Below are 10934 nucleotides of genomic sequence, written 5' to 3'. Positions count from 1 at the left end.
GGTCAGGACCCATACAGTTACAACACCCTGATGCAAATAGCTGAAATCATGAATTTTTTTTTTTTTTTTTTAAATCCTATGACTCTGAAATTGACCAAAATGGACCGTGAATTTGGTAGGGCCCTACCTATACGTCTGGGAGTTCAGGGCTCCTCTCTGCAGGAGGGCTCAGGCAGGATCTGGAGGGGTGACCTGCTGCTGGAGGGATGGTACCCCAGGCACAAGACCAATTAGTGCGGGGGGGGAGGGGGGCTTGGCCCAGTGGAGGGTCCGGGGCTGGTTTGCCAGGATCAGGTCCCTGCCTTGCCACACCCAAGCCAGTAAATGGGGCCCAGGCATGGCACCAGCCCCGCTCAGTCACTCTCCCGCAGGAAGCTCCAGATCAGCTGATTGACCTTGTCGGGCTGGTCCTCGCTGACAAAGTGGCTGGCCTCTGGGATGCGCCGCACGCGGCAGCGCTTGCGCACATACTGCTCCAGGAGGGGGATCATCCCAGCCTCCAGGTACACGTCCTTCTCCCCCCAGATCACCAGCGTGGGCACCAGCACGTCCTTGCACTGCATGGAGCTCCTGCTGCAGGGAGGGGGAGAGAGAGGTGACCACTTGCCCAGGGCAGTGGGCACAGAGCCCCCTCACAGCACAGGGATGGTGAGCAAAGACAGGAGGGTAAGCGGAATACGGGGGAGGGCGTTCAGGTTACCTTAGTGCTGATGGGGGGTGGCACAGCCTCTGGGGCAGCTGCCTGACTGCACCTTCCTTCCCAGAACTCCATAGTTAGACCTGCTACCCCAGCGAGAGCCTGGGGGTTTGTCTTGCCACTCACAGGCCTGGCAGCACCTGACTAAGGCCTGGTCTACACTACACAGTTAGGTAGACGTAAGCTGCCTTACATCGACCTAGCTATATCAGTGTCCACCCTACTACTCCTGAGGGCATTCTGCACCAAAAAATTAATTCTGCAAGTTTTATTTGTCAATAAATAAATGCAGAGGCTCCAGCATGGCAGTGGGGAGCACAGGCCGATGGCTGTACGAAGATGGGAGATCACCCTACAGCCTCCCCACCCCCACCCCCAGGAACACAGACTCAGTGGTGAGGCTGCACCCAATCCTGACACAGCACAAGGCCTGGGCCTACTCCAGAAACACACTGGGGCCCTGGCCCTCTGCACCAGGCACACCAGGTCTGGGGTAGGCAGGCTCAACCAGGGAGGATCAAAGTGTGGAGGGGCTCAGTGTTGGGGTTTTGGATTCTGTGTGGGACAATCTGGATGCAGGCAGCTCAGTGTGGGGTCTAGGTATGAGGGAATCTGATGCACAGAGGCTCATTGGGGGGGTGCAATGGGACTCTGCAGGGGCTTCCAGGTGAAAGGGGTTGGGGCCCAGCACGGGGGTCTGGGTGCAGCTAGTTGGGGGTCAGTGGCCTGGGGGTCTGGATATGGGAGCTCAGGGTGGTGCAGGGGGTGGGACTCATCAGGATGGGGGTTTGAGTGTAGAGAGCTCAGTGGGGGGTGATTGGAGGCAGGGGGTCTGGGTGCAGGGGGCTGCAGATGCAGGGGTTGAGGTTCAGTGGTGTTGGGGTTCGGGCATGGAGGTTCTGGGTGTACGGGGTGAAGCTTGGCAGGGGTGTCTGGGTATGGGAGGTCCATATGCACAGGGGTTGAGTGGATGGGAGAGCAGCTCCCTGTACACTGCCCCCCGTCCCCACAGCTTAGGAACGATGGGGGCCGGAAGCAGGGGAGGATGCTGAGCTTCCTGCAGCTGAGGGAGGTTTCTGGGGGTGGGTCTGACACAGCCCCAGCACTCCTTGCAGGGGAAGAGGAAGTCCCGTCCCCTCCTGCCTCCAGCCCAGCCGGGACTAGCAGCTAATCCCAGCTCAGGGTAGGAGCCACTGGCCGGGGTGTTCCCAGCCCTATGGTGATTTACGTCACCACTGGCTACTCCGGATGCCTGAAATGATGTACCTGCGCAGCTAAGGAGTGGTGCGTGACTGCTCTTGGAGCTTCCCTTTGCTTCCCTGCCAGAAAATCATTTTTCTGCAGGGAAGCAAAGAAATCTGCAGGGAACATGAATTCTGCGCACACGCAGTGGCGCAGAATTTCCCCAGGAGTAACACTACAGCCTTGCTCCTGCTGATGTAAGTGCACTACTACTCTGACATAACTACTCCACCTCCACAAGAGGCTTAGGGCTTATGTCAGTGTAGATAGGGTGACACAGCGTCCGTGTCATCCAACATCAGCTATTGGATGTCATTTTTGTTAATTTCACGGCTCCCTCTTAGAGCCCAGCTCACAGTTCAGGCTGTCACCCTGGGGTGGGTGTAAGGCTCCAGCTAGAGCCCGGCTGCCCTCGGACTCCCAGTTCCTGGCTCCCCATCAGGAGCCTGGCAGCCGCCCAGGCTCTGGGTGCGGAGTTCCCTGTGGGGAGCCGTGGCGGGGAGGGGCATCAGGGCTCCCAGCAGTGGGTATCTGGGAGTTGAGAGCCCAAGGAAGGGTGGGGGGCAGCCACGCACAGAGCTGAGAGCCCTGGCTCTCAGCCTCCTGCACTGCCCCACTCAAGTCGGTGGAATCGTGCTGGTAAGGAGGGTAGTGTGGATACGAATCTGCAGTGGCTGTAAGTCAACCTAACATAGGTCAACCTAAGTTTGTAGTGTCAACATGCCCATAGTTACCCCTGGCAGCAGGGCCGGCTCCAGGCACCAGCTTGGCAAGCAGGTGCTTGGGGCGGCCACTCCGGAGAGGGGCAGCAGGTCCAGCTATTCGGCGGCAATTCGGCGGACGGTCCCTCACTCCCGCTCGGAGCGAAGGACCTTCCACCGAATTGCCGCCGCAGATGGCGATCGCGGCTTTTTTTTTTGGCTGCTTGGGGCGGCCAAAACCCTGGAGCCAGCCCTGCCTGGCAGCACCAGACTCTGCCAGGGGCGCCTACACCACAGATTTGGTTCTGGGAGCAGAGAGGGGCAGCAGCTCCCAGTGCAGACAGATCCCCCGGCCCTTGGCTCTGGGCAGTGTCAGGGAAGCACGGGGTGGAATGGGATCCTACAGTCCTGTGCAAGCCCCAGCACTTCCCTTCCCTGCCTCGGGGCTGCCACCCACTAGCCCCTCCACTCATTCCCTGCAGGGCTGCTCGGGCAGCCAGTGGGGCAGCAGCAGCCACTTCCCCCTCCTGCTCCTCCCAGCCCAGCACGTGTGCCCTCACCCGTCCCATCTCCCCAGCATCAGAGGGGCAACTCACTGGGTTCAGTGTGCTGCACTGGGGTGAGCTCCATGCAGGGGCAGGGGCCCTACCTGAGCATGTTCCTGTAGTAATCGAGGGGTGGCGTCAGCGCTCTGGGCTTGGAGAAGCTGAACATGTAGGCCTCCAGCTCCTGTGTCGTCAGGCGCCGCTCAGGGTTCTGGATTCCTCCCTTCCTGCCTCCCAAAGTGTCCTTCAACAGCTGCCTCAGGACAGACATTGCCAGGGTCAGGGACAGCTCAGATCTGGGGCTTGGTGAGCAGCTCCCATCATGCTCCATCCAGAGCCAGGTAGCCTAATCCCTCCGCAGGGATGGCTCGGATCTGGAGCCTGGCAAGCCAAAGGGGTGGGGGCCTGGCTCCTGGCCAACAGACTGTCCTGCCCCAAATCTTAGCTCCCTACAGAGCCCAGTGAGCCTGATCCCCACGGCAGGGATGGGGAGCCCCCATGAAATGCAGAAAGAGAGTTCCAGCTAGTGTCAAAAGCCTGGCGTATGGGGGCTCCCTCTCCCAGAGATGACCCTGCCCGGCTACTGGGACAGGTGGGGTGCTCCCCAAAATTGCCCCCCATTCTTCCTAGCCTGCAGGCTTAGCCTGGAGTCAACGGCCTCCACAGAGGAAACTGACCTATTCCGTCTCCTCTATCCCAGAATGGGCCCCTCGCATGCTCATGCTGCTTCTCCTAGAACAGTGCTGCTCAACCTTTTTCGTACCAGGAACAAGCTTGCTGTCTTCCAAACGTGTCAGGGAGATCTCAGGGACTGGTGCTGGTCCTAGCACTGGTCGTTGAGAAGCACTGCTCTAGAACCCCCACCTAGGGGGACCAGGTGAGGGAAAGAAAAAATTGGGACACATGGGGGGAGCAAAATAAAAAAGCGCTGCCGGCAGATATCGGGACAATTTGTAGGGACAATATCGGGATGTCTGGTCACCCTACCCCCACGTGGCTTTGATCAAGCAAGGGCTGTCTCCCCGGTGGTGGCCCAAACAGTGTGTGTAGAGAGGGCCGAGTCCTGACCCTCCCCATGACAGAGCATCCCGAATCCCAGGGGAGAATCCCAGAATAATGAGGGACCCTAAAATACATCTCCTCAGTGAGTCCTGGAGGATGTAGAGAGAGGTGGTCACACTGCTGAGCTCCTGCCTCCAGATCAGGCATGGACAGGACAGACACAGATGGGGAGGAGGGGACATGGGCATCACCAACCTGGATCAGCCACACACCCCATCTAGCCCAGGATCCCATCTCGGACAGGGCTAGTGCCAGCTGCTAGAGAGGAAGGGGTAAGAACTCACCCCCAGTCCCCACAAGGTCTCCTCCCAGGCTCTGAAGCAGGACTGTCGATCTCCTGGCCAACATGGTGTTTTGCCTTTGGTTTTGGTCATAACCTAACAACTCTGGCTCTCTTCCTTACCCAGAGAATCATCACTAAGTTTGAACCTCACTAAGTTCAGGCCTCAATGACTTCCCATAGCAGTGAGTTCCACCAGCTAATTATTTTCTTTCATGGGTTTGACTTTCCCACCTTTCTCCTGAAGTCTGGCTCTAGGCAGCCCAGAACAAAGCACCTTGCTCCAAAGGGCCAGGGTCCTTTAGTATAAAGCTCAGCTCCCTCCAAAGCAGAGGTCATTGGATTGCTATTTAGCTGCTCCTGCAGCAGTTCCAGTAATTACTGCCCCAAAGGCAGTCAGTAGCTTTTATCCCAGCCCCCCCTCCACCCCCACAACACAGTCTGTGGCCCCATCCTGGGAGGGTCATGCCCATTGTTCCCCCCTTCACTTCAGGTCTGTTGGGATATTATCAGCTGCCAAATTAATTGATACTCATTCCCGCCCCGCTCGCTGGGATCCCCCAATCCCATGCTCTCTAGCTGCATTACCGGTTCCTAGCTTCTCCCCCATTTAATGTAGGGCTGACTAGTTCTCCCTTCCCAACCCTGCTGTAGGAGCGACCTTTATCCAGCATGAATTCCATGGTGTCACTCCTGCCCCTCCTTCTAGCTACTCCCAGCCCCTTCCCATTAATCTCTATCCTCCGCACCTGCTAATTAACCAGCAGTTTATTACTGCAGCCATTAGGAACGGGATGATCCCTAATTAGCATGGGTGTTTCCCGTTTACAAAGCAGCCACTGTCCCTCTGACTTACAGGGCCATGGTTAATACACACACAAAAAATGGTAGATTAGATTTCCACCCACCACTGACATGCAGCCACTGCTGGGGTGGAACCTAGCCACTGGGACAGGAGGAGGAGAGGGAGCTCAACTGGTGCATCCAAAAGAAAGCAGCGGGGTGGGGAGATGGACAGAATTGAATTCCCTAGGTGGGTATAATCCCAGAATTCAGCCAGGCCAGCACCCTTGCAAAAAGCACCCGAGATCTTTAACAAGTGCCAGTGGGGTTAGGGCCTCTGTTTTACCCCCCAAGCTGAAAGGCAAGGGAGTGCCGGACGCAGTGCCAGTCACCACTCAGTAGGCAGGTTTTCTCCCCCTGCACTGTGCTGGGCCCTCACCTCAGGAGTCAGTGCCGATCCCAATACCCCAGCAGGGCTGTATGGGGCGCTGAAGGAGCTGCACACCAGAGCTGTAAATGTCTGCAGTCATTAACGATCCCCTGGCAGCTTTCCCAAGTCAGGGTTAAACTCCCACTGGGGCCATTCCACCCTGCCTCCCTGCCCTCCAGCCCTAACATGCTGCATAGTGGGTGGTTACCAGGTGCCACATCCCTCCCCAGAGGTGGCTACACCCAGGGAGAGCGAAGGGGCAGTTCTATAAATGGGCACATTTGGAATCCTAATTAAGCTGAGCCACGGCTGCCAGGTCCCTTCCCACCCCCCTCCTCCCCGGATCCCCAGCTCCCCCAGCCAACTAGCCCCACTCCCTGCTCCCACCTCCCCCACCCCCAACTCCCCACTCCCACCTCACCCACCCCCCTCCTCCCCGGATCCCCAGCTCTCCCAGCCAACTAGCCCCACTCCCTGCTCCCACCTCCCCCATCCCCCACCCCCAACTCCCCACTCCCACCTCCCCCACCCCCCTCCTCCCCGGATCCCCAGCTCCCCCAGCCAACTAGCCCCACTCCCTGCTCCCACCTCCCCCACCCCCCACCCCCCACTCCCACCTCACCCACCCCCCACTCCCTGCTCCCACCTCCCACTCCCTGCTCTCACCTGGAAGTCACCCAAAGACAAGAGCAGCTCAGGCAGCCTCTGCAGCTGGAACATGAATATGTAGCTGGAGCGCAGCAGCTGGCAGGGGTGGCCTCCTACGTACTCTGCAGCGGGTGGGCAGAAAGGCAGACACCGACATGCTGAGGCTGGAGGGTCTCCTACCCCGGGGCCCCCTGGAACGCTCAGGGCTCCCACCAGAGACAGGAGCGAAAGTCACGCGGCACGTGCCAGTGACGTCATTTCAGAGCTCGCTTGGGCTGGCCTGGTGCTCGGAGAGCCTGCAGCCCCTGTGGGGGGGCGGGACGGGTTGGGAGCCCCAGCCACAATGTAGAGACCCCAAGAGCCTTCGTCTCCCCACCCCAAGGAGTGCTACTGTCACCTGGTCGAAACCTCCGTGCTGCTGGCAGGCACCACAGCCGCCTGTGCTGCAAGAACCAGCCTCCTCCACCCTGGACCTGCCACAGACCCTCGTGGGGGGAGCCCAGCACCCCTGCAGGTCAGAGCATCACCTTTAAGCACGGCCGGGTCGGTGGCATTCATGATAATGAGCTTCTCCACCATGTTGGGGTGATTCATGGCGAACTTCCACGCCATGGTGCCACCCCAGTCATGCCCCACCAGGATGCACTTGGTAAAGCCTGGAAGCAGAGACAGCGAGGCAGACCGACTGTCAGGGCAGAGTGACGCTGGACAGAGCTGGACTTCCACAGTCAGGGTGCCCCACCACTGCCTCTCCCACCCCACCCGCCTCCCCCTCTACCTTACCCTGCCAAGGGTATGTCCACTTCTCCCACAGAGTTGCCCTACCCCCCGCACCTCCCTCCTGCCACAGAGTTGCCCCCCTCCATTGTCTCCCTGCTCCCCAACTGGGGCAATAGCCAGAGGCTCGGACAGCCTGGACAGACCAAGCAAGCAAGCAGGTGGGATGGGACACTGAGCGTCTGTCTCTGCTGTGGACACACCTGCTCATTGATCCAATTCTCGCCCCAGAAATGGAACTCCCGACTCAGCAGAGCACAGCCACGCTGCCACACGGCAGCCAAGCTCTGCCCACTTGCTGCTATGTGGCGCCCAACCAGGGAGATGCTAAGGTTTGGGGTCGGGGGCATATCCCAGGCTTCACAGTGCCCCACCCAACCTCGGTGGTGCTCTGGGGTCACCGTTGTCGGGGCTGGAGGAGAACCCCTCTGCCCCTTCTGCGGGAACAGCTCAGGCTGGGCACTCCCACAACTCATCCAAAGGGGGAGCCATCTGTGACAGTGCAAAGGGGGGCACAGCAGGGTCTCAAGGAAAGGCCCCTCTGCGCCTGGGAACAGCTTGAGCAGGGAGGTTCCTCTCCTCCACCAGAGGGGCCAGCTCCCTTGCAGCTCGTACCCTCCCCAGCCGAAGCACAGAGGGGGAGGCCTCCATTCTCACATGCCCAGCAGCCACTCCTCACCCTTCTGGTCCTTGGTGCCCAGTACTTGGATGACACCATGCACGTCCTCCAGCAGGGCCTCCATCCGGTAGTGCTGCTTCCCGCGCGGGGCGTCCGAACCCCCATAGCCCCGCAGGTCCAGCGCCACCACCCGGAACTGCCTCTTGAACTCCTGCAGCTGGTAGCGCCAGGCAAACCTGCCAATGCACACAGCCCTGAGCTCAATCAGTGCCTAGGGGATACCCTGCCGAGCCGGGGGGTGGGGGGAGAGTCCCCGCCAGCTAAACCTCGGGGCCATTCCCTGCTCCCATCCCCTCCGCAGCTGCCTGGCCAGGGCGCTGCCCAGAGCCGGGGCTGAGCGCGGGAGCCTGAGCTGTGCTAGCCAGCGCCCCCAGCACAGCTCACCCAGCATTGCGCGACACACCTCCGCGCAGAGAGGAAGGGGCGTTGCAGGAGGAACATGCAGCTACTCAGTGGCACCATCCTCCAGGGCTCAGCTCTCTGGGGAGAGAATTCAGGGTTCCTGAGCAGGCCCTGCCCTGGGGACGCAGCCCTCCTTCCGGGCCAGCCTTTGAACCGGTGTCCACTGGTGTGTTCTGCCCCTTCACCTGTCCTGCCTCCATCGCGCTGTCAGCTCCTCGGGGCTGCTTGGTCTATGCAGCACCAGCACAACGGGGCCCTGACCCGCATGACTGTAATAAACACCCCCTCATCCCAACTCCTCACAGGCCATGGGAAGCAGGGGCCCCTCCCACCCAAGAGTAGCCAGAGAGACCTACCAGTTCTGGGGGAATCCGTGCAGACATAGCATGAGCTGCGCCCCCTCCTGGCCAGCTGTGACATAGTGCAAACGCAGCCCCGAGCTCTGCAAGGATGGGGAGGGGAGAGAAGGAAATGTTCATGCCCAGTCACCCAGGGGTCAGCTGCACCATGGCAGGAGCTGGGCGGCACCTCCAGCGCCTCTGCTGACCAATGGGGCTGCTGGGCTTAGCAGCTGGTGTCCCCCTGATTCAGGGGTGGGCAAAGTTTTTGGCCTGAGGGCCACATCGGGTTTCCGAAATTGTATGGAAGGCCGGTTAGGAGAGGCTGTGCCTCCCCAAACAGCCAGGCCTGGCCTGCCCCCCCCAGGACTCCTGCCCCATCCAACCCCCCCGTTCCCTGACCGCCCCCGGATCCCCCACCCCTGACTGCCCCCTGCCGCCCCATCCAACCCCCCCTCCTTCCTGATTGCCCCCCCAGGACCCCTGCCCCCATTCAACCCCCCTTTTCCCCACCCTCTGACCACCACCCCAAACTCCCCTGCCCTCTATCCAACCCCCCCTGCTCCCTGACGGCGCTGCCTGGAGCATCAGTGGCTGGCAGTGCTACAGCCGCGCCACCCAGAGCACCAGGACAGGCAGCTGCGCCACCCGGCTGGAGCCAGCCACGCCATCGCACAGCCCAGAGCACCGGGTCAGGCCACAGCTCTGCAGCTGCGCTGCCGCCCAGAGCATTGCGCCAGCGGCGCAGTGAGCGGAGGCTGGGGGGCAGGGGGAACAGTGAGGGAGGGGCCGGTGGCTAGCCTCCCTGGCCGGGAGCTCAGGGGCCGGGCAAGATTGTCCCGCGGGCCGGATGTGGCCCACGGGCTGTAGTTTGCCCACCTCTGCCCTCGTTTGTCTCATCCCAGACACTGGCCTTGTCTGCAGCACCTGCCCCAGCTTCCCCTGTGCCACAGCCCCACGTCAGCAAGAACCATGGGGGACAGCTGGGCAGGAGGCTGGCAGAACCCCACTGGTACCAGCAGGCAAAGGGTTCACGGTTCCAACAGCCTGACAAACTCACTACACCGAGCACACCACTTAATGGCATTTACCCAGCAATGACATCATGGGAGGTTTCCAATGGAAGGCGATGTCATCCCGCTCCTCAGAATCCTTGCAGGTGGGGGGGATGGCGGATATTGAAGGAGTTGTGTATATGCATTGAACACATGGTTAAATAAGTGAAGTTTAGTCTCTAAGCATCGTGTTACGCTTTTGTCTTGTGTCATCTTCCCATTTCCATCATCCTCGCTCGCTAGCTCTTAGCTCTCGCTCTTCGATATGACCTGTACGCCTGTTCTCACCCGAACTGGAACTCAGCCCTGTGATGTTAGACACGATGCTGAACCATCCCAGCTGGTGTGCGCTGTCCCTTGGACAGCTGACCTGCCAAGTCTCCGTGTTCAGTGGACGGGGGCTAGGCACTACAGGGGAATGCTTCACAGGGGCTCTGGGACTGCGGTGCACCTATTGTTAATCTGCAAGGCAAAGGAAGGGCTGCCTGGGGGCTAACAGACTGGAGGTGGCAGGGAGCTGACACCCACTTAAGCACAAAGACTTCCTCTGGCTGGAGGCCGGGGGTTCCAAAGTGACTCATTCCTGGGCATCCCAAGAACCATCACAGGGGTAAGAGCTGCAGCCTGGACTCTGCAGGCCACTGCCCCTCAAGACTCTGCAGGAGGATCCAGCCCCACTGTCCCACCCATCCCTCCCCCCCCCACACACACCCCACAGCACCTTAAGCTGCAGGTAGCGGTGCTCCCCATAGGAGGCATCGGTAAGGCATGGTGGTGGCATCTCTCGCATCCTCCAGCGGAAGGCCCGACACGGCCCCTGGGTCAGCACCAGCCACGGCACCCACAGGCAGTAGGCAGCCCCCACCAGGTAGGAGGCACTATGCACGGCCAGCCAGTATAGGAGCTTGGAGAGCTTCAGCAGCAGGCAGGTGGGGACCAGCAGAAGGCGGTAGAGGGAGCGCGCCATCTCCTACCGTCCCAGGACTGCAAGGGGAACAGGCCAAGGAGGGAGGGGTCACACTGGGGAGCCAGCATCCCCTGGGCCTCTCCTCACAGCACCAGGGTGTGCTCACTAGCACTGAACACCCCACCTCCTGCTGTCACAGGACCCATGAGCACCTGGAGGGGGGGGTCCTTAATGTACCATGTGCTCTGGTCCCCCAGTCCACCCTGCCCTGTTCCCATCCCCTAGCCCAGCAGGGTCCCCGAGCCATCCCACTCCCATCCCTAGAGGGTCCCCAGGCTGCCCTGCCCTACCCCGCTCTCCCCCACCCCAGCCCTAGATGGCATCCACA

The 10934-nt window shown here is 60.4% G+C and overlaps 1 protein-coding gene across 1 annotated transcript; it reads right to left on the bottom strand.

The window, feature by feature from the left end:
• Positions 1-353: 353 nt before the first annotated feature.
• LOC135891982 (epoxide hydrolase 3-like) lies at positions 354-10606 on the bottom strand. The gene is made up of 7 exons (XM_065419665.1): positions 10361-10606; positions 8603-8688; positions 7863-8020; positions 6916-7044; positions 6407-6510; positions 3290-3438; positions 354-573 (listed from the first exon to the last, which is right to left on the bottom strand). Exons 1-7 carry the CDS (start codon positions 10604-10606, stop codon positions 354-356), a joined length of 1092 nt encoding a protein of 363 aa, XP_065275737.1.
• Between the last annotated feature and the right edge of the window lie 328 nt (positions 10607-10934).

Source organism: Emys orbicularis, chromosome 19 (genome assembly GCF_028017835.1).
Source record: "Emys orbicularis isolate rEmyOrb1 chromosome 19, rEmyOrb1.hap1, whole genome shotgun sequence".
In the NCBI taxonomy this organism is placed as follows: domain Eukaryota; kingdom Metazoa; phylum Chordata; order Testudines; family Emydidae; genus Emys; species Emys orbicularis.
The sequence above is the reverse complement of the archived record's forward strand: the minus strand, read 5'-3'. Positions and strand labels throughout refer to the sequence as shown.